This window comes from Armigeres subalbatus, chromosome 2 (assembly GCF_024139115.2).
Source record: "Armigeres subalbatus isolate Guangzhou_Male chromosome 2, GZ_Asu_2, whole genome shotgun sequence".
Lineage (NCBI taxonomy): Eukaryota > Metazoa > Arthropoda > Insecta > Diptera > Culicidae > Armigeres > Armigeres subalbatus.
In genome coordinates, this window is record NC_085140.1 from 149,900,073 (window position 1) to 149,923,887 (window position 23,815).

Below are 23,815 nucleotides of genomic sequence, written 5' to 3' on the forward strand. Positions count from 1 at the left end.
GTTCTGGGAAAATTTTACCAACCAATGCAAATAACATTTTACAACACTGATAGAGCTATTAGATGAGTTTAATTTTCATTGGAAGTGTATAGGAATCTTAATGTTGTCGCCGAGGTGGTTGCAAATATGTTGCGAAGATTAGAAAACCTCGAAAAAGAATAAGATTTTTTCTAGGAAAATTTGAATAAATTGATATCAGCGTGGCATAAAGATCAAATTACTTTGGCGTTTGGTTTATGTTGAGGTTCATTAAGAATCCTAGTCATAAGTCAACATTGATTAAATAAAGCAAAAAATATGTTAAATAAGTGAAAACGAAGACCCGACGTTTTTTGGAGCGTCACCCTGTGTGAATTTCAAATGCCTCTAATTCTATAATTTTCTTTGCAAGTACCTCAAAAAGTACCTGTAAAGAACCTGGCCACGCCCTTCTTCTTCTTCTTCTTCTTATTGGCATTACATCCCCACACTGGGACAGAGCCGCCTCGCAGCTTAGTGTTCATTAAGCACTACCACAGTTATTATAACTGCGAGGTTTCTAAGGCAGGTTACCATTTTTGCATTCCGTATATCATGAGGCTAACACGATGATACTTTTATGCCCAGGGAAGTCGAGACAATTTCCAATCCGAAAATTGCTTAGACCGGCACCGGGAATCGAACCCAGCCACCCTTAGCATGGTCTTGCTTTGTAGCCGCGCGTCTTACCGCACGGCTAAGGAGCGCCACGTCCTTACAAGTGTTTTTATTTTATAATAGTCCTATTATCTGCTTAAGAAAGCGCTCGAAACCGAAACAGATGAAGGAGAGACAAAACACAATGGGGAAATCTGATTTCGAAGGTGGAAAAAATTGATAACTTTCTTCACGAACAACTTACAGAAGAGATCAAGAGCTTATTCGAAAGAGAATTTTGCATAGAATTCAGTGAGTGCTGTTTCATGGATGTAGAATGCTTCTGTATGTAGTTATCGAGCTCGTTTTGCCCTAATGCCCCATATATCGCGAGTTTCCAAACTATTTGTCATTTTATCTTTAAGACATTGTTCTATAATTGTGTTTATCTCTTCACTGTGGATCTACAGAAGGGCACTAAATATGTTTTGTTGGTAAAAGTTGGAAATTTAAGGGATTTAGACAAGAATAGTCATATGTTATGAGTCTTGATGTGATCATGGATAGGAGGTGATGGGAGATACTCTTTTTTCTTACCTTTTTGCCCAAATTCCCCTATGAAACAATATAGCTCAATGATTCTGAGCAAGGAAATGATGTAGTGATGTTAATTTAATTGATATTTTCCAATTATATAATGAAAATAACAAATAATCATATAATTCATTAAAAATATTGAATTATAGGGGATTTAGGGGTCATACAGCTCATAAAATGTATTTTTTTTATACAAAATAGGATAACTTTTCTCACGAGCGACTCACAGACAAGGTTAAGGGCTTACTCGAAAGCGAATTTTCCAAGAAACTCAGTGAGTGATGTTTTATAGACATGAGACAGATACATCAAAATTATTCATATTTTGGTACTTTTATCTTTTAAAAATTACACTGAAATTCTGTTTTCCTCTAGCATTGCACTATACATATTTTGTTGGAAAAAGTTGGAAGTTTAAGGATTTTGGGGTCAAGTAATCATCAAACAGCATCTATGTGAAGTTTTTATGTATTCTGTAAAAAATAATAATATCCAAGAAATCATTTGCACTATATTACGTCGAATGATCATTTAGGGTTAATATACGGTAATTAAAAAACTTGATTGCATTGATGTAGCTCTACATATGGTCAATTTTGGCGAAATCTACAGCCTATTGATTATTCAGATATTTACAGATAATACTTTATATTATTGTCATAAATTTTTTTAACAGAAATTGATACCATAAAAAAACAAATATCCATATATTACATTAAAATGGATTTTTAAGATATTAAGGGACAAATAAGTGAGAAATTCATTAAGTATGTATTTAAAAAAAAAGCCCTGAACCCTATGATTTGTGAACATTTGTCAATATCTGTTCAATACTTTGAAACAATAATATCAACACTTATCTGTAAATATTATTATTTTTTACAAAATACTTACATGAAAATTGCACATAAAATGCACTTTGATGCTTATTTGACCCCAAGATCCCTTAAATTTCCAACTTTTACCAACAAAACATATTTAGTGCCCTTCTGTGGATCCACAGTGAAGAGATAAACACAATTTTAGAACAATGTCTTAAAGATAAAATGACGAATAGTTTGGAAACTCGCGATATATGGGCCATTAGGGCAAAACGAGTTCGATAACTACATACAGAAGCGTTTCACGTCCATGAAACAGCACTCACTGAATTCTTTGCAATATTCTTTTTCGAATAAGCTCTTGATCTCTTCTGTAAGTTGTTCGTGAAGAAAGTTATCCATTTTTTCCACCTTTGAAATCGGATTTTCGAAATCGTAATTTTTGTATCGATAATTTAGACATGTTTCAAGTTACTTATCTAATGCGAGAAGATGAATACTAAAACAAATTTGCTTTTCTATAGGTCTCCTGAGCGTTCCATGCATGTAATTAGTAATATATTTAGGAGCTGCTGCCAGTAGTTCAAACCATGATACGAATTTAGTTGAAACCATGAACAGTGCAGTTCAAACCATAGTACGAATAAAAGTTATGTAAATGTTGAGTTTTTTTCAATGAAACTAAGCATAAATATGTGAACCCAGGGTGTAATAATAAGTCACCATAATCATGTCGTTAGTATTGCGAACAACCTTTGTTGCTATGAAAAATACAGTTTAGCGTAAAATGCATCTTTCCACGTGAATCTGTATCCAGGACCTCAATATACTATACGAGCCGTTCAAAAGATTTCTAATTCTAACCCATCGGAACGTTTGGCAGAAGAAAACTGACTTATCAATTAACTGTCGATCATATGGCTCAGGCTGAGTTTCAAAACATTTTCAATCTTGCGCTCTCTTGCGTACCTAGTACATACCTTCCTCTTTCGATTCCTCGTTAGCAGTTTTCCATCACCGATCATGCCATAAACATATAAATCCTCATGTCTACAGGTGACCACAAAATCCACACGGACATGTTAAAATTGTTGTGAATCTCTCTACCAAGTGGAAAATAACTTTAAGGAAACGGAAGCTCATATATCGCAGTATTATATTATTAATTTTTTATTAAATTTATTATACACTGCGAAAATTCCACACATTTTTATTGGCAAAAATCCATTAATTTAACTCATTATGTTTATTAGTGCACACATAATCACTCTACACGCGAAGTACAAACATCAGTTTTAATAGAATTATTTTGAAAGCTGCCATCGGTATTTTAAATAACAATGGCTTGTTTTAGCTGGCTAGTGGATTTTAAATCGATTTTCCCAAAATAATAGCATTAAGGACAATCCCCACGGAATCAACAACTATTTTTGAAATTTTGCTTAACTACGGCGCATTGACTGCTTGGCTCTAAATATTATGTTTCTTAAAAATAGAGATATTTCATAAATAGTTTTCAAGCCCTTAACCATCTATAGTTAGTCGTTTCGGTTTGAAACAAAAATATAAACATTAGCCTTGATTTAGTCTAGTAGAAAAAATCGTAACTGCCAAAAAGTCGTGCTGAAGATGGCTGAGTTCGATTCGATCCGGTCTACAAACTTTTCAAGTTGGATATTTCCTCGACTTCCCTGGACATAAGTATCACCGAGTACACCTGATCATATATTATTATACAATAATGGTAGCTTAGAAATCTCGCAGTTGATAACTAAGGAAGTGTTTCATGAAGACTTAGCTGTGAAGCAACAATGTATTAGTCAGTAAGGACTGAGGAATAGAATGACAGAAAAGTATCTGCTTTTCCGGTGATTTTACCCCCTCATGCGCACTACAATCCCTTGAAACACTTTTAGAATACATGCTTGCTCTGGAAATTCCTGTTATATTCTTGAGTAGAATATTGAATACTTTTCGCTATAAGACTTACAATATGTTGATTTTTCTCAAATTCTGTCAAACACGCAATTAAGAAAATCTCTAAATTAGGTTCTCTTTTATGTTGGCGCTTCCGATCTAAATTTGAGTAAAAGAAAAATTACTTCCGGCATTTCTACCGTTGGTTTGGGACGAAATTTAGACACCGTCTATGACACAGTTTGGACCAGGTTGAAACTGCGGATTAGATAAAATAATTCTGCTTATACTAAATTTTCAATCATAAGAGTCAATACAAGAGGGACTACCTCTACGTTTTCTATACAATGGATGCGAAAGAATGTGAAAGCCCATATGAATCTGCTTTCATCATTGCTGTTCAAATGCAACATCATTCGACATCATCAGTGAATAAAATGCAAGCAATAAACTCTTACACGTATCTGCTCTTAAACCAGTCGATGCTTCGCTATGTGACTCGATTCTGCAGCTTGTTAAGACACAATTGGCAGAGTTTAGCGATGTGGAAAACTGTGCTATTGAAGTTTCCTCCTGTTGGTAGAAACGTCTACCAGTGTAACTTCCTAATAATCGTCAACTTGTGCGGACAAAAATCTTGATTGAGGATAAACTTTTTGAAATCCAAACACCTTGTACGCATTTCTTTCAAGAACCTTGAAGCTAGGAACTTGATATTTGTATTTATGTGCTTGCTGGAATGAAACGTTATTTGTACCATTGGTTCAAGTCAGTATTTCTGACAATTCGGATATGTGTAGGTAGTTATAAACTGTTTTGAAGTTTTGTTCGTTTAACTTTACCATATCGTAATTTTTTTCGCGCTTATGAATTTTTTATTGTGCTGAATAGATTTGAATTGATTTGAATTTAATGGAGCGTGGTCAAATCTTCTTATTAGCTTTTTTTAATTGTGCATTGTGAATTTATGGATGCAATTTTTCTGGTGCGAAATAATCGTTTTAAAATTGGACGAAATGTTCTGTTCCAAGATTTGATTAACATGCTAAAACCTGCCTTTGCCTTTGCCAGCCTTAGTAAGCTCAAGCCAGATGTAAGCGATTTCATCGCCGCGATGGCGACAACTATTCGTCGTGATTTTATCGTTGGGTCGGCAATGTTCCATTTACGTTTTCATACCAACGGCAACATCATTGCAGTCACCAAGCGATAGAATCGCATGTGTTTGGGGGGACCTTAATGCTTCAATTGCCTTGAATTGTGTAAGATTGTGTTTGCGATACTCACGAAGTGTTATGTTCAATCAATATAATGAAATGTACAACGATCCTATTTCCTAGAGATGCAATCACAGTTACAATAGTGTGTTCGTTCTGTCGGTTATAAGTCAATAAATTATGAAAAACCACTTGTGAAGTCATAACGCTAATGCGTAAGCGTAAGGATTCTGAAACTAAATCACTACCGTAACAGAAAGTGTAACATAATCACGTTCCTACGAGTCACCCCGTACCACAGGTATCGATCACTTTTCACTTGCACAATACTGTTGCGTAGTTGTACCCCATTCCAATCACAAATCGGAACTATTCCCACCTAAGGTTGTAGTAGCTGCTTGACTGAAATCTCCCACCGTTGGCAAAATCCTCAGTGTTCTCAAAACTTTCCACCAGAGCTGGTAGGTCTTACCTAACTAATGCTACCAATTGCGATGTACAGCCGGAAATCATTCAATCAAATGTTACACAACAACTCCCGAAGGAAGGGACTGTCGATTGCAACACCCCTCAAGATACCGGTCAACTGGTCGAGGGTCCTTCGACTGCAACCAAGTACACGCGTAAATCCAACGCTACTTTTGCAGGTAAGTCAAATTTTGGATGAAAATAATAGGATTTGGAAAATTTGTATATAAAATTTTAAAACGTTCTTTCGTGGCTGTTACTTTTTTAGCAATGAAGAAATGGAAAAACATAGCTTGCCAAAACAAATAATGAGGGCTGAAAAGCTTTACAATAAAATTAATCTAATCTCATCGAATAATGATAACATCTTTTTATACTACATATAGTACCGTTACTTACATTATCTTAAAATTATCTCTCAGTGCTCTTTGAGAGATGAAGGGATGGAAAATCTTCGATGGATCTTAGAAAAGAAAGTATCGAGATAGGGAACACATTTATATTTGGCTTGCCGTTTGGTCAAATAGTTGTAATTTCTTTTTTTTATAAAGTGAAGTGAGAAGTGAGATGTTCGAAATGAATAAAGAACCGAGTTGTGAGAAATCAGATGTTCGACATGAGCAGTGATTTGTGAGAAATGAGAAGTGAGAAGTGAAATGTGATGATTGCGAAGTGAAAAGTACGATGTGAGTAGTGAGATAAACAGAAGCAAGGGGTGAGAAGTGAGAGATGATGATTGGGAAGTGAAAAGCGAGATAATGAATAGTGAGAAGTGAGTAGGGAGATATAGGACATACAGAAGAAGGGAAACAGAAGACGGAAGAACTTCCCACTTCTCACTTCTTATTTTTCCATTTTCACTTCTCTCTGGCGCTGGAGTCTGGTCAGTGGCGCACTGTGAAAAAATCGGTTCTTTTCAGGACCAAAATTTTATGAGAAGAAAGAGTTGATTACGTCGTTTGTGGTCCCGGGACATCAGTGACCGTACTGAAAATGTATTTGGAATGGAGGCGACTAAGCGGAAAATCATCGAGTGACTGTCGGTCAACAGCAGCAGTCAAGTAAAAATTTTACACTAGGTTCGGACTAACGTTTGGTTGCTTTGAGTGATAGGAAAGGCGCATTGTGGATTTAAAAACGATTCGTTTTATGTCCACCATTTTACACGAGAGAAGGTAGTGCCAAAAAATGTTGTTCATAGTGGCGACGGCAGAAAGTTGGAATAGGTAGCATTAAAAGCGCTCGCCAGAAGGAGACGCTGCAAAGAATTATTAGCATGGATGACGCCTCTAACGTTGGCGTCTTTAGCAGTGAAGTGGAATTTTCTTTCGATATTCTGATATTCTGCACGCGCGGTACGAAACCCCTCTTTTCTATGAGCGCGGCTGTGGCACTTGAAAGGGCCTTTTTAGGTGGAGCTACCCCCTCGTTCTCGTTTACTTGGAGCTGATATACTTGGTGAAGACTTTGTTCCATACCAGACGGCAGCCAGAGGTTGGCGGTGGTCTGAATCTCGAGGGTGGTGATTGATGAGCGTTTGTGGTAGTGCGCCAGACGGGATGTCTCAGGCTCGAAACGTTTGAATATGTCGCTTACGAAGCTGTTCAGGTGGACCTAGTGATGTGGAATTTTGAATAAAAATTCTGATTTTCTGCGTGCATGGTATGAAAATCTCTCACTTCTGTGAGCACGGCTGAGGCCGAGAAAAGCGCCGTTTTAGCTGGAGCTACGTCGTCGTTCTCGTTCACTTAGAGCTAGTGTACTTGGTGACGGCTTTGGTTCCCTCTGTCCATGATGATCATCGCCTTCAAATCATGAGCACGCGTCAGAAGGAGACGCTGCGAAAATTGATTAGCATGGATGAAATCAGTAGGGACACGGCAGGTATTTCCGTCCATCGTCGTAGGGGCTAAAACCAACGAAAGCAACGTACATTTGCTAGAACTCCACTATAGCAGAACGTTTCTCCTGAGCTTACGATTTGGCACGTATGAGTTTTACAAAAAAGCGTCTCTTTTATTGGTTTTCGAGACTATGACGAACAGATGAAAATACCTGCCGTGTCCCTAGCAGGCAAATAAAATTTCCTCTCAGGATGATGATTTTTGCGAATAAATTTTTCTACGTCTCCCCCTAGCGCGCGCTTGTGATTTTTGTTGTTTGTTTTTTGTTTTGTGTTTTTGTTTTGGTTGTTCGATGCTTCATTCCGGTCGTTCTGTCGATTTTGTCGCGAAAACTGGACCTCGACTTCGTAGTATCCGAGTACAATGAAGATCGAAGCCCACTCCCTTCGTCGGAAGCAACCATAGGCTCCCCCTTTCGTTCGTTCGATGCCAGTACTTCCGTGAAAAACCAGGGTCAAGGCATTTGCTCCAAAGTGCAAATCATAATTGCTTCACTCAGGCAAATGAACATACGAAATATATAAGACAGAAATTATGAATCTACAAGATTTTTGAACATCGTTGAAACATAATGATTTTCATCCTGAGCTCTTCATATTTCATTATTGGGATTATGTCGTTCATTAGTAGCATGTAACGAATTTCATAAGACACCTTTCGGTATTTTGTTCAAAGTTGATTTGAAGGGAATCATAAGGAATTTTATGAAAAACATCATGTTCATTTTAAGTTTCCCTGATTTCAAGGAAGAGCTTCAGCCAAGAGAATTATGTTCTCACAAATTGTTAAGTTTTTCAAGCCGTGCGGTTGAATTTTTCATCGAGGGAGTTTGAAGAAATTATTAAGTTGAAGATTCGGTGTCAACGGTGAATAATAAGTGTTGAATAGCAATAGCAAATTAATAATTGCGCTAACAATTGCAAGTGAACAGTTTAATTCGAATGAGATGAGCAACTTTTTTCCAGATCCGAAGACATTTTAGTATGCGCGTTCGACACCACTTGTTTTTTCATACTCCCTCGATGTCCTCGATACAACCAAAACCGAATTGGAAATCACATGTATGCATAACCGCATGAATGAACCAAACATTTTAATTATTTTCTGCCATTAAGCACATGGCCATAATTCGAGAAAATTTTCAATATGCGTGAATTAGAAATTCATTATGCAGCATTATGAATCGAATAATATTTAGGAAAATGCAATAATAAATTCATAAATCTGCATTATGAATTCATTAAGATGTTTCATAGGAATTACGAAAGTCATAAGGCATGATTATGGCCTCCAAACCCTACTTTTGCTATTCATAATGTAGGGTTATGAATTGGTTAATGTTTAGCGTATATCGTCCAGAATGCTTCATTGACATTTCATAAAGGTGCCTTAAGAAAATATTATGTTTTGTATTAGCCATGAAAATCTAATTCATAAGGAGTCCTTTTGAATTTCAAGTTCAAAACTTGTGGCAAATTTCCAAAAGGCAGAATTATGATATTCGATAGCCAATTTGCCTGCGTGTTGGCTTCGGCAGTAGCGCAAGTGCTCGTCGGAGTGAGATGCTGCGAAAACTTATTCGCATGGATGGCTTCTATCGCGTTTCAGCGGTAAATCATCGAGTGACTAACCGTAGCAATGAAGTGAAATTTTCTCTAGATTCTTATTTCGATTTTATTGCTGCTTATGATTGGAAAAACGTATTATTGAATACAAATGGGTTCTTTACAGAACCATCATTTTACTCGATAGAAGGTTGGGCCGAGACAAATATTTTTTAACGTGTAAATCGCAATCGCTTGGTGACGGCAGAAATTATCCGTTGGCAACAGTGCAAGGAATCTGTACGAAAACGTCTTTTTCGGACAAGAAGGCAAACACTGGCAAGTTACTGTTTAACGAAACGCTCACTTTATTTAACTACACTTTACTAGTTACAAACTTATGAAACATCACTTAACTTACGTACGTTACGCGGGGTAAAAATATAACTGAAGCCACACGCGCAATGCGCGCATATTTATATCTCCACGCTTGATGTTCCAGAAGGACGTGGAATGTTCTGGCACAGCGTTCTTCTAGGCGTGCATGATGTTGATGATAATGATGATGATGATGATGATGATGATGATGATGATGATAATGATGATGATGATGATGATGATGGCGATGATGATGACTCGTTTCGCCTTCTATGCTCTCTCATCGCTGATTGTTGCCGATGCGCACTGTGTATGCCGTTGTTGGTGCTATTTGAAATCGAGGAGCGCGAACACTTCGCGCTATCGGCGTTGGGCATGAATTCACTCCCTTTCTTTTTGAACATACCGCCGGCCTTGAAGGCTCGCCTTCAACAATCTGATTCTTGACTATTCTTCTCCGTATGCCAGTTCTTGGGAGTACCTTGAAGATGCGTGATGGATACTCTGGATTGTACTTTCTATGCAATACAGAGCTTCTGCTGTTCAACTCTGCTGAATATTTTTGGTGTTTTCCTTTTATCCGCTGAATTGGTTCTGCTGTAAAAGCAAATGAATTCACGCAACACTGACTATGTTGATCATGTACCTGACATTGCCTGATATCGCTCGACCGATGCAACAAGCTATTATGTCTTCCATTGCAAATTTTACAGCCTCTAGAACTACAACTCCCCATTTCGTGCTTTGAAGAAAAGCAGTTGAAACACAACTTCAGCTTCCTAACCTTACGTTTCTTTGCTGTATAGCTCATCGCGATGAATTTCTTGCATTTCCATATCGGATGGTAACGTTTGCTTTCACATACCTTGCATCCCACTGAGATCGTTGACATAAACGACACTTGTGGATTAGAATGCATAGGCATGTGATGTTCACTTTTCGCTGTCATCAATATTTCCAACGTGTGGCATCTTTTGGTGATGAATTGGATGATCTCTTCGTATGTCGGTGAATCGTCGTCCTGGGTCTGGTTTTCCCAATCTCGTCTTGATGCTCTATCAAGCTTGCTGATAATTATGTATACCAGAATTGTACTCCATTGATTAGTGGCCTCGCCAAGTTGCTTCAGTACATTAACGTAACTCAGTTAGCAAACGACGCAATTCCTTTGGCGAATCTTCAGGCACCTGCTTGATTGTGAACAGTGCTTTCAAATATTTTTGTTTGATTAGTCGTAGATTTTCAAACCTCTCCACAAGTAGGTCCCATGCTATGCGGTAGTTATGATCGGTAATGTCCATAGCATCCAACATGTTCGCTGCCTCACCTTGCAGGGTTGATTTCAGGTAAAGTAGCTTTTGCACGTTTGATAGCTGTCCGTTTTTATTGATGAGCGCATCAAACGTGTCTCGGAATGTCGGCCAATCAGTGTATTCACCGCTGAACGTTGGCAACTCTAATGTGGGCAGTTGCACAGCTATTTTTTGTGGTTCCACTGCAGGTTGCTGGTATTGAGAATGCCTGCTACCCGCGATCATTTGTCCTGATCCTTGCAATCTTTCGATGATTGAATGCAATGCAGCTCTTGCATTCATACATCTATCTTCGAAGATTGCGCGTTTCTCTTCTTCTTCTTCCTTGTTTATGTCTTCTTCTGCGTCGATGGCAGTTTGTACTGAGTCATAATCTGCCCAGCATTGGTCGACGACTTCTAATCGCGCTCGAACCAATGCTGCTGTAATCCCAGGCTTCGATTCGATGTATCGGATAAACACCTCGATCCGTGTCATGCGTCCGAGAATAACCACACGCTGCTGATTTAACTGAACCATGCTAAACGTTTTGTGGATTCGTTGTTCTGTCGAAAATTGATGTGCCGTTGCCCGGTGACGTCGTTGAAATAATCAGCTGCTCGTGTCTGAATTAAATTACAATCGACGACTGACGCGCGCCAAAGCACTGTATCGGATACTGTAGCTGCGTTGCTACCGTTAAAACCGACGAACTACTAAAATAGTGAACTACTCGAAACCAACAGTCCCCCTTACAGCGACGGACACTGTTACCACGGTCCCGTGACTATCACTTTCGTGCACACTAACCGACCCGCTACGCGATTCTTCACAGTGCGACCGTACACGATTTCGCGAAACTTGCCTTGCCTTCTGGATTGCTGGATTCACGCTATCCGGTTCGAAGGACCAATGTCAGAAAACGTCTTTTTCGGACAAGAAGGCAAACACTGGCAAGTTACTGTTTAACGAAACGCTCACTTTATTTCACTACACTTTACTAGTTACAAACTTATGAAACATCACTTAACTTACGTACGTTACGCGGGGTAAAAATATAACTGAAGCCACACGCGCAATGCGCGCATATTTATATCTCCACGCTTGATGTTCCAGAAGGACGTGGAATGTTCTGGCACAGCGTAGCTCCTTCTAGGCGTGCATGATGTTGATGATAATGATGATGATGATGATGATGATGATGATGATGATGATGATGATGATGATGATGATGGCGATGATGATGACTCGTTTCGCCTTCTATGCTCTCTCATCGCTGATTGTTGCCGATGCGCACTGTGTATGCCGTTGTTGGTGCTATTTGAAATCGAGGAGCGCGAACACTTCGCGCTATCGGCGTTGGGCATGAATTCACTCCCTTTCTTTTTGAACAGAATCTATGATAACAAAAGGTCAAAAGACAAAAGATTGAAAGGACAAAAGGCCGAAACACAAAAGGTCGAAAAGACAAAAAGGCGAAAGGTCAAAAGGTCGATAAGACAAAAAGTCGAAAGGACAAAATATCGAAAGGGACAAAAGGTCGATCAATAACAAGTTTATAACAAATTGGGTGTATTCCAAAGGAATTTTTGAAATGCATGCAACTTCAAGCAGAAATAACACACTCATCTCATCAATTAATGTTGAAGAATGAACAATTTTCAAAGAAGGAGTAATTACTATGAAATAATATTATGGATATCTAGATAGTTCTGTTAGAGATAACAAAGATAGTTGATTTAGGGAATGAATAAAATTTGTATTGCACGAGACAGAGTTGCCCTATACAGTTGGCAAAAAATGTTTTTTATTTTTCACTATTCTTAAAAATTTAATAAATTTCATTCAATGAGTGCCTTTTGCCCTTTTCAACCATTTGTCTCTTCGACCTTTTGTCTTTCGACCTTTTGTCCCTAACCCGATAGTGGCAGTAAAATGAAAGTTTTCACTAGATTTTAGTTATGTTGCTGTTGGTGACTGAAAAGGCGCATTATTAAAAATAAATCAGCTCTTTCAAGGCCACTATTACATATTGTTTAAAAAAATTCGGTTAAAATTGCGCATTTTTTTTTTGGTTCAAAATATATTAAAAAAATATATATAGTTCAAAATATATATTTAAGAATTATATTCCAAAGATTTGATACCGCATAATGGTGATAACCTTCTGTCTGCGCTCAAAAAACTTACGCAGTCTGTGCTCTGAGGTCATATTGAACCCAAATTGAAATTGTTATGATTTTTTTATTATTAGACCAATTGGGTTGTTTAGCGAAGAAAAATATGAGGTTTTTTATAGTTTAACATAAAGAGAATGCTTTCCTGATCTCCAACATATTTTTATTTTGTTTGTAAACCTTTTATTTACATTTTTATACAGCAAACAATAAGCCATTTCAATCGATAGAATGACACTAACATTCATAGAATGACATTTGGCCCATGCAGCATAAGAACAAATTTTTAGTCCCATACAAATTTAAAATGCAAATTAAAAATAGTTCCGGGGCTCCAAAAATTATGGAAAATTGAGGTTCGGCTAATATTTTTATGCACATTCAGAATATGTAAAAACATATATACCCCTAAACAACCCAATTCTGGATTTTTCTTGGCTGTTTTGGAAGATAATTTAATCATCTTTTAGGGTGTTACCTGAGATTGACCATAGCGGTGTTGGTATCTAGCGCGAAGGGGTAAAATAGGGTATAAAAACAGTGTTTTTATACTTATTTTATTTATATCCGAAAATCCTACCCATTTTAAACTGCTGTTTCAAAAAGGTTATGCAGGAAGGCGTGTGCTTTAACATGATGCATTGATTAGTTTAGAATTTGGCCACTAGGTGGTGGTATGACTGAAAACATTATTTCAGCAAGATGGCAGTTTTGCACAACATAACATCATCGTTCAAAATTACCTCGGCAATACATGCATCGATATATAAAATTTGTATCAAACAAATATAAGGGAATCATTGTTATAACATAACTAGATATATTTGACTACTTCAGAGTCAATTTGGAATTAGTTTAGAACATGCAAATACTATTTGACCACTAAAAAGTATTATGCTTGAATCAAAATATACAAATTCTAAAACAAATCTAAAACAAAAAAATGAGAGTCAGATGTGAACTACGCATATTGAACAAACTTGCTTACAAATGTTAACAAGATAGGCTCTATCGCCAAAGCCTATCTATCGCATTATATGCCAGGATTCCCAATTTCCACAAAGCAATGCATTGAGTGTGAACGACCGATGACCCTCCGATGAATAAATCATTCAATTATATGAGATGGTGTTTGGTGAATAAACATTTCCCAAAATAATAAGAAAATCATAATAAACAGCCGGAAAAAATATTGTTAACACTATATTCTTTTGGTTATCGCCTGCTAGATATAGTGGGACAATCTTAAAGGGTGTATTCGATAAAAATGGCAAACCGAAAATCTCTTATAACTTTTGAACCGTATGAGTAAGAAACCTGAAAATTTGAGCAAATCTTTTTCATAGTGTATTGTTTACATCTGCAGAGTTTCATAGTTATTCATACAGTGGTTCTAATCATATCGTCGGAACAAGAAATTGCCAGTGAAAAAAATTTGTGCACCTACAATCAAAATCCGGAGGCGTCCAACCGATCCATAGCAAAACGCTTAGGATTGCAAATTCAACTGTATCTCGTGTAATAAGAACCTTCAAGGAGCATCTGAGTTTTCAAAGGAAGCAAGGAAGTGTTCGTAGAAGCGGTCCAGTGGACAGTTAAATGCACAGGAGTGGTAGAACAGCTCAATAAGTTTTTAAACGAAATGTTGCTAACAAGTCCAAGGTGTCGGTTGATTTCGTGCACAAATCCATGAAACGTGCTGGGTTACATGTTTACAAGGTGCAAAAAGCCCCAAACCGAAATGAAAAGCATAAAACCACTGCAAACCCGCGCCCGGAAACTTTACACGAAGTTGTTCATCAAATCCTGTTGCATCGTGATGATGAATCCTACCTCAAGGCTGACTTCCGTCAACTTCATGGGCATGAATATTTCGTTGCCAAGTCAGGCGATTTGCGGATGTGGTGAAGTAAGCGCTCCCTTCATTACTTCCGGAACATTCAACAGTACGATTTATACCGAATAGTGTCTCAAGAAGCGTCTTTTGCCATTCATAAGAAAACACAAAGCATCAAAACTGTTTTGGCCTCATCTGGCGTCTTGCAACTACGGTCTTAACCTATTGCAGTGGTACCGAGCTAACGGAGCTAAATTTGTGCCAAAAGATTTGAACCCACAAAATTCACCGGAACTTCGCTCAATTGATAAATTCTAAAGACAAAACTTCGCAAACATTCTAAAATTATTAAAACAGAACTGGATATGAAGAAAATTTGGATAAAAACAACAAAACATAGGAAAAATCGATTGCACAAAATTTTATGGGTGGAGTGATGGGCAATGAAATCAAATAAAACAAAAATTTGAAAATCATAACTCATTAAAAGTTTTTCATTCTCTGAAAATTTCAAGATAATCGGTATCGGTCATCCGATAATCGGTTTAATTTTAGTAAGTAAATATGTGTGTGCCATTTTTATCGAATACACCCTTTAATTTGCTTTAATGAAAAGAAATAATATATCATTACATACACTTCTGCAATGAATGGCTCTACAATCCAACTGGAACTAGGCTTGCTTTCAAAATTAGTCCGTTTCAAAACTTCTTTTTTCTCACTGCATAATCATTACAAATTTCGGACATACTCATACAACATGTATGAAAAACTTGCTGAAATATTTCGTCGAGATGTTTCATCAAGCTGGATCGAAAAGACCCAGGGTTCTGGCTTATTTTAGAATAGTTTCTTCTATGTAATGCATATTAATTTAAGGCGACGAAATAATTAAAAGGCAGCCTGAGCTATCCATTTATAGATATTTGTAATTACTCTTCTCGGTACTGTGTAATCAGGCGTCCGAGGTTTGAATTGTTGTGTCCGAAATATGGAGAAATTACAGCTGCAGTCCGAGATTTGAATCAAACAGAAGCCGGAAAAGTTCATAAATTGCAAACAATCTACGCATTAACTCGGACATATTGAACACGGAGTGCAAAAATGAATGCTTCACGATTGCAATGGTGATTTTAACGGTGTGACTTAAAATGCGTTTTCAGACTGTTTTTTAAATCAGAAAGTTCTTAAGCGTCCGAGATTTTACTCCCTTTCACTAAAAATATAGAAATCACATAGACACTTTTTATATTTGTTTTATTATTTTGACACTGGAACGTATGACTGTCCGGAAAACTTGTTGGTAAAGAATCATGTACATCGGGAATAGTGGAATTTTCCGCGCTTCACTTTTTCCGCGAGAAAGATTAATCAGTCTTTTTTTGTGAAATGTAGCATCCGACACAAAGCAATTGGATTATATTTATTAGTTAATAGATGGTGTGATCTATCTAGTCTTGTTTTGTTTATAATTGTCCTTGAAACGGAAATGTTCTATGCATTATTAATTTATTTCTGCCCGGCGTTACTCAAAGCGCTTGACGGTACATTTGTTGGTCTGTGCTCCTTGTCAGTCACATTGGTAGCTTCGGCAAAGGATGTTTTCAAATATGGTGTTATACAGATTTATATTAAGATTTTTTAGATATTTGTGTTCTCCTAGATTGAAGTTCATTAGCCGAAAAGCAAATAAAATATATAATGAGCGTCTGACGATTGTGATCCCGGCTGTTTTAGGAAGATTATTCGAAAAACAAACGGTAGAAGTTAAATTCATAGCTATGCCACTCATACGCCATCGTCACAAAACTTGCAATGATTCTCATGTGCACGTACGTCACACATTTTAGGTTAAAACCCTTTCCACTTTCTCCAAACAACGAATCTAATGCAATATTAATTAATTGCTATGGATGCGATGTGCTAATTCGTTTTTAACACCATTTTCCACTTCTAAATTTTCCATCTTCAGCTACTGCGGGGAGGAAATCATTTTATGCGTTAACGCTCATCAAACATAACTTTTTATCATATCTGATAGAAATCTTCTTCATTCTCCTTCTCCACAGGCTGCGGAATCGGGAAACCTAGATGAATTCATTCGTTTGTATGAAGGAGATAACGGGCGCTTGGCGGTGAAGGACAGCAGGGGGCGGACAGCGGCACACCAGGCCGCGGCTAGGAATCGCATCAATATTCTCAACTTCATCAGCGCACAAGGTGGGGATCTTAATGCTCAGGATTCGCTCGGGAACACGCCGTTGCACGTGGCCGTCGAAAACGATTCATTAGACGCGTTGGAGTTTTTGCTGAAAATGTAAGTGTATCACAATCTAATTTTGATATTCGGAGAAATATTAAACACCGTTTCACAATGCAATAATGGTCGGGCTTCAACGGAAGCGACGACTCTAAAAGATGAAACTAAAATTTCTTGGTAATTCTCGGTCTTGTGCCTTAGCAAACAATATAATGATTTGGTACGACCCGACGTCGGACAGTAACAAGGCCGCAAACAAATGCTTAACCTATTTTTTTGCTAATTTTATTTCTAATGTGGTACAAAGATACATTTTTTACAATGAAGAAGTTTTTGGCATCATAGCAATTCCACGCAAACAGATATACGATATCTCAGATTTTTGAAATATTTTACTGTTTCTTTCCGAACATATGAAAACTTATATTTTCCATTATTATGTCATTAGGGTGACCACTTTTGAGATTAGGTTTGCAGGAAACACGAAAATTTTAAAAATTCCCTTTCATAAGAAATTATAACTTGTGAAATATTGAACCGATTTTCTATCAATCGATTTTCTTTTCAATGAAAAAATACGTAGCTTCACGATTTATTCAATGTCATATAAATAAACCACGAAATCGGGTCACTAGTGCGACTAGTACGAGTAAGTACTATTCCTTTGAATTCCACTGCTTCCTAGAAACTTTACAGTTACGTATTTCGACCTTAAATTTTTAGAATCAAGTACCTTATTGTTGCGATCGGATACGTCTCTGTAAAGTTACTATCAATTGAATGGGATAGTACTAACGTGTCTTATGGCAAGTGGGAGACATTCTACCAAAATCTCTAAATGATATTCTATTCAATTAAGTTGTGTTTGGTTTGAATAAATTTATGTGTTTGTCTTATCGAATCATTTAAATATCTGATCTAAACATGGTGTGATGATGTGCAATTAGGCGTAACATAAGCTAACGCAACAATTGGAGCTATAACCACTTATAGTGAATCTATTCTATTTTTATTTTTAATATTTTTTGTTTTTCATGTCACATACAAAAATCATAAATGTGAACCTTTCTAGAGATCTCATTTTTTTTCTAAAAATTGATCTAAAATAGGTGAAATTTTATGAAATTTGACCACAATTTTCTTTGGTATGCAAAGAATGCTTGTGCCAAATTTGAGCATAATTAGTTACAGAACCCAGCCCTCCCAAATAATAATAGAACAAAACCGGCCGAAGCCGTCATTTCCCCAATAGGGGAACTGGGGGTAGCACGCCCATAAAGTTCAAAACGCCCCACCCTTGAATAAGGCTAAATATCCTCATTGTGATTAATTTCAATAGTCTATACGTTAAAGCAATGGAAAATATTGCCATTGGATGCATACATTTCATGAATTTACTCTAATTATGCATGAAAAACTGAAAAAAACGATTTTCACTTGTTTTGATGCAATTTTGGCTAGGTGGCATTTAAGCGGGCTTGGTAGTCATATGGCTACTGCTTCTGCCTCATACGCAGGAGGTCGTGGGTTCAATCCCAGGTCCGTTCCATTCTCCTACTTTGTATCTTTCTCTTTATTTCTCATGTTCTAGCAATCGCTAGAACTGGAAATGGACTAACATACCTGTTACGTACAGAATTAGAATGTTGCATCCCAAGATGCACCTCACTAGGCAATTAGATAGGCAGCAGCAAGACAGACAATACGAATGTGTTTCATCGTCGTATGTTTCTTTTCATACTATATCTATTGCGTATGTAAATGCGTACCAGCGAGTCAGGTCAAAGTATAGGTAGCTCTTCGGCAGCTAACTGCCGTCGCGTCGATCACAGTGATCGCAGCACTTGATAGAATTTTTAGTTCGCTCTTGCATATCACCCGTGCCGGTCGGGAAGAAAAATACAGTCCATTCATTATTGCACGTTTTGTAGTTTTGTTCATAGTAATAAATTGTCCGTCGTGTCGCAGTCTACTTTAAAACAGTGTTTTTGAAGCTAAGTTCCGAAACGCGCTATTCCGCGAGTGACCCGTAAAATTGATCTGGCCAGTGAACAGTTTTATAACTAACATTTTTGGTCCTTCGAGCCGGATAAGATCAATCCGCGGGACCACGTCCTGGTGAATAGTGCGCGTGGCTTGGGTCAATTGTGTGTCCAACCCATTGTTCGTCGATATTGCGCGTGAAAAATGAATTTGTAAAATAGTATGCGGAGTGTAAAGTGTGCTCTGATCCATTGTACGGAATCGATATCCGTCTTCTGCTAGTGAGCAAATTAATCAATTACTGCCAATGGATAGCAGTTAGCGAAAGTGATTTAAAATATCCTGTGAGGCCGTGTATGCAGTTTGGAATCAACGTTCTTCACAACTGATGCTGAATATTGGATTTTGATGCTGCATTTCGACATTTTGGATACCCCGAAGGATCAACCATCTAAATTCAGCTAAGTAGAGTGTGTGTGAATGTGTGGTTGAGGAGGCTTGGGCTCAGCGTGGTCTGCATGTGACGCTAGCCAAATAGAAGCGCATTGTCTTGAGTTAAATTTGCAAGCGCTCTGTTACCGTACTGTGGTGCGGGTTTGGACAAATTGAATTTTATTTGTGGAATTTTGGAGAAACAATTTTGAGTTCTCCGGTTGACTATTTAGTTCGGCACATTTGCGATTTGCCATTTGATAATTGAGCTGTCAATTCTGTCAATCCGTTCCGCTTGAGGTCTCGGTCGTGGTTCAGTGCTAGTGAAGTGTGATCTTTGTGCTATTCAGAATGCCGAAGTCCAATTTGAGGCAACTGGTGAAAGAGGAGAATCAGTTGAACGCAGCTTTGGCGAATGTGAAAGATTTTGTGGATAATTTTGATGCAGTTCGTGACAGTGATATGGTTGAATTACGTTTAGTGAAACTAGATGAAATTTTTGATCGGTTCTGTATCATTAGGGTGAACATTGATGTGCTTCTAGACGAAACCAGCGAAGAGTTTGAAAGTGCAGCTGATGACGATGGTGTTGATAGCGCGAAGAATGCTCCCGTCGGCGGTGACAGTGTGCAAACATACAAGAATTTTGAAAATTCGTATTTTCGTTTGAAGTCAGCGTTGCTTGCTAAACGCCCTAGAACGAAAGTAGAGATTCCTGAACGTCAAGCTGCCTGCCAACCTTCCCGGTTGAAGTATCCGGAGCTGAAGCTTCCATCGTTTTGCGGAAAGCTGCAAGATTGGATCACTTTCCGCGATAATTTCAAATCGTTGATTCACGACAACGGTGATTTGAGTCCAATCGACAAGTTTAATTACTTGCGAGCATCTTTGAGAGATGAAGCATTACTTCAGATCAACCAAGTTCAGGTGAGTGCTGCCACCTACAACATTGCGTGGAATATTCTCGAGGCGAAATATGAGAATCATAAGCTGATAGCACACGAACATCTGAAGGCGCTGTTTTCTGTTCCAGTGATGAAGTCGGAGTCGTTTGATGCCCTGAATACCGTCCTGATGACGTTCAAGGTCAATCTTCAGCAGTTGGAAAAGTTGGGAGAAAACACTGAGAACTGGAGCACAATTCTAGCATTCATGTTGTCGCAGAAGCTAGATACAGCAACCCTTCGTCAATGGGAAACTCATCACAGTTCGAAGAACATTCCTCAGTATGATGCTATGACTGATTTTCTGGAGAAGCATTGCGCAATTCTGCATTCTACGTCAGCCCGCAGTTTAAGTGATCAAAGAAGATCATTCAAGAGTTCAGCAGTTCACACGCTTGTTTCTGCTTCATGTAATTGTCCAGTCTGCAATGGTGGACCGCATAGCATCGAACAGTGTCGTCGTTTTGACAAAATGAGAGTGATCGACCGAAAATTGTTGATCCGAAGACTTGGACTGTGCTTGAATTGCTTGTGTTCTGGACATTTTGTAGCAGATTGTTCGAGACGTACCTGTGCAAAGTGTGGACAACGTCATCACCATCTTTTGCATCCGTATTATCCATCCGCTTCTAGCACGCAGAACCAAACGTCGAGCATCCCAAACAGGCCTCAAGTCGCGAACTCAAACGCTCAATCTCAGTCTCGTCAACAGTCAGTACAGCATTCGCAATCGCATCAATCCCGGATGAATAATACTCAAATATCTCCACAAACACCCGTCCAAACCACCACTCCACCACATACACGACAGCCACCTCCCACAAAAACACCAACTATTTCTCACCACACTGCTACCTCACACAATGCTCGTAGCCAGCGAAACACCACACTTTTGTCAACCGCTCTCGTGAAACTCGCCGATCGCTTCGGAAATACGGTCATCGCTCGTGCATTGCTGGATAACGGTTCTCAAATATGCATGATAACAGAGAACCTGTCTCAAAGGTTGAATTTCAAGCGTTCACACGAGAACTTGCCTGTGAAAGGTGTTGGTGATTCTATGACAGTGTCGAAACAATCGGTGTTAGTGAGGATCCTGTCACGTTATTCTTCATTCGAAACCAAGGATGTGAAATTTTATGTGTTGCCTCGAATTACTGTGAATCTGCCGCAGACAACTATTGACATCAGTTCCTGGAAGCTGCCATCAGACATCTGCCTAGCTGATCCAAGGTTCCACGAATCCAGTGCGATAGATGCAGTCCTTGGCGTATCAGTTTTCTACGAGTTGCTGCTGAGTGAGCAGTTGAAACTATCGGATTCTGGTCCGATTTTACGAAACACCGAACTGGGTTGGATAGTTGCTGGAGAAATAACTGATAGTCCAGTCACCACGTTCAGCGCTGTTACAGCCTCAGTCACCAACGAAGAGAGACACGAGCAGTTGGCACGTTTTTGGGACTTGGAGTCATGCCGAACGAAAAGCTGTCTTTCCGTCGAAGAATCTACGTGTGAATCGATTTTCGAGCAGACGACAACGAGAGACGCTGATGGAAAAATTCGAGTGGTGCTACCGAAGAAGCAGTTCATGATGGAACATTTGGGAAGGTCGAAGGAGATAGCAACCAAACGGTTCATGGGCTTGGAGCGCCGTCTGACTGCAAATCCAGAAATGAAGGCTCTCTATACTGAATTCATCCACGAGTATTTACTGATGGGCCATATGCGAGAAGTACGTAAGGAGGAGGAAGAACCTATCCACAGCTATTATTTGCCACACCATGCAGTCATGAAACCGGACAGTACGACAACGAAGCTCAGAGTTGTTTTTGACGCCTCATGTGCTACAGATTCTGGAGTTTCCCTGAACGACACACTGATGGTAGGACCGGTGGTCCAAGACGATTTGCTGTCAATACTTCTTCGTTTCCGCCTCCAGAAGTACGCTATAGTCGCTGACGTAGAGAAAATGTATCGAATGATCAACGTAGTCGAACAAGATCAGCCATTGCAAAGGATTCTTTGGCGAGAGTCCGTCGATCAGCCAATTCGAACGTATCAGTTGAGTACAGTGACTTACGGCACTTCGTCAGCGCCGTACTTAGCAACTCGAAGTCTGAAGAAGTGTGCCGAAGAAGGAGAACAGGCGTACCCTGCAGCAGCCAAGGTCGTAAAGCGCAATTTCTATGTCGATGACATGCTAACTGGTGCGAAATCTGTCAAGGAAGGACAAAGCCTTTGTCGCGATATTTCGTCGCTACTCAGTTCTGCTGGTTTCAATCTCCGGAAGTGGCACTCTAATCAGCCAGCAATCTTAAAGGCAATTCCAAGTTATTTGCGAGACAAGCGAGAACTTTTAGACATCGATTCGTCGTCCACGGTGAAGACCCTTGGACTATGTTGGGAGCCAGCTACGGATAAGTTCTGGTTCAAAATGCCACTCTGGAAGCAGTCGTTACCTATTACGCAACGTATCGTTCTTTCTGACTCCGCTCGTTTGTTCGATCCGTACGGATTAGCAGGGCCAGTGATTGTGCAGGCGAAGATGTTTCTCCAAGAGCTTTGGAAAAAGAAGTATTCTTGGGATGAACCGTTGAGCGCAGATCTGCAGTCACAATGGCTACAGTTCCGGACAAATTTGGATCGACTGGATGCAGTTTCCGTTCCCCGCTGGATTGCATTCGACGATAATGTGATTTCAAGTGAGCTACACGGGTTCTGTGACGCCTCGGAGAAAGCATACGGAGCAGCAATCTATCTGCGATGTGTTACACGAGAGGGCAGCACTACAGTTCGTCTGCTGATGGCTAAATCCAAGGTAGCGCCTTTGGAGGACTTAAGCAAGAAGAAGAAACGACAATCGATACCACGACTAGAGTTGTCATCAGCCCTGCTGTTAGCGCATTTGTACGAGTCAGTAGCAGAGAGCATTCAGATTCCAGCGAGAACATACTTCTGGACTGATTCCATGATCGTGAAGTGCTGGCTTTCGTCTCATCCGTCCAGATGGCAAATATTTGTCGCCAACAGAGTATCGGAAATACAACACATCACCAGAGAAGGTATTTGGAATCATGTACCTGGAGTTGAAAACCCGGCTGACATTATTTCGCGTGGTGTTACACCAGTACAGCTAGCCGAGAGTTCTGTTTGGTGGAATGGGCCTGAGTGGCTTCAAGAGGATTCCAGTACATGGCCGAAGATGAGCGATGACACAGTACAGCAGTTTGATTCAATTACGCTTGAGGAAAAGCCGTTGGTGACAGCAGCACTGCAGGTACTACCGACTAGTGAAATGTTTATCCGGTATTCATCATTGCTCAAATTGATTCGTTCAACGGCTTGGATACGTCGTTTCGTATTCAACTGTAAAGTTGCTAATCGTGATCTCAGAAGAATTGGAGTTCTCAGTGTGGAGGAACATGAAGA

The 23,815-nt window shown here is 39.0% G+C and overlaps 1 protein-coding gene across 6 annotated transcripts in view; it reads left to right on the top strand.

Moving 5' to 3' along the window:
• The window catches only part of LOC134211007 (transient receptor potential cation channel subfamily A member 1), a 97,726-nt gene that overhangs the window by 20,090 nt on the left and 53,821 nt on the right, over positions 1-23,815 (top strand). For all 6 annotated transcript variants that reach the window (XM_062687518.1, XM_062687520.1, XM_062687519.1 and 3 more), the window contains one exon: positions 16,837-17,084. In XM_062687518.1, the coding sequence (XP_062543502.1) occupies positions 16,837-17,084 (248 nt within the window). The remainder of the gene's footprint in view (positions 1-16,836; positions 17,085-23,815) is intronic.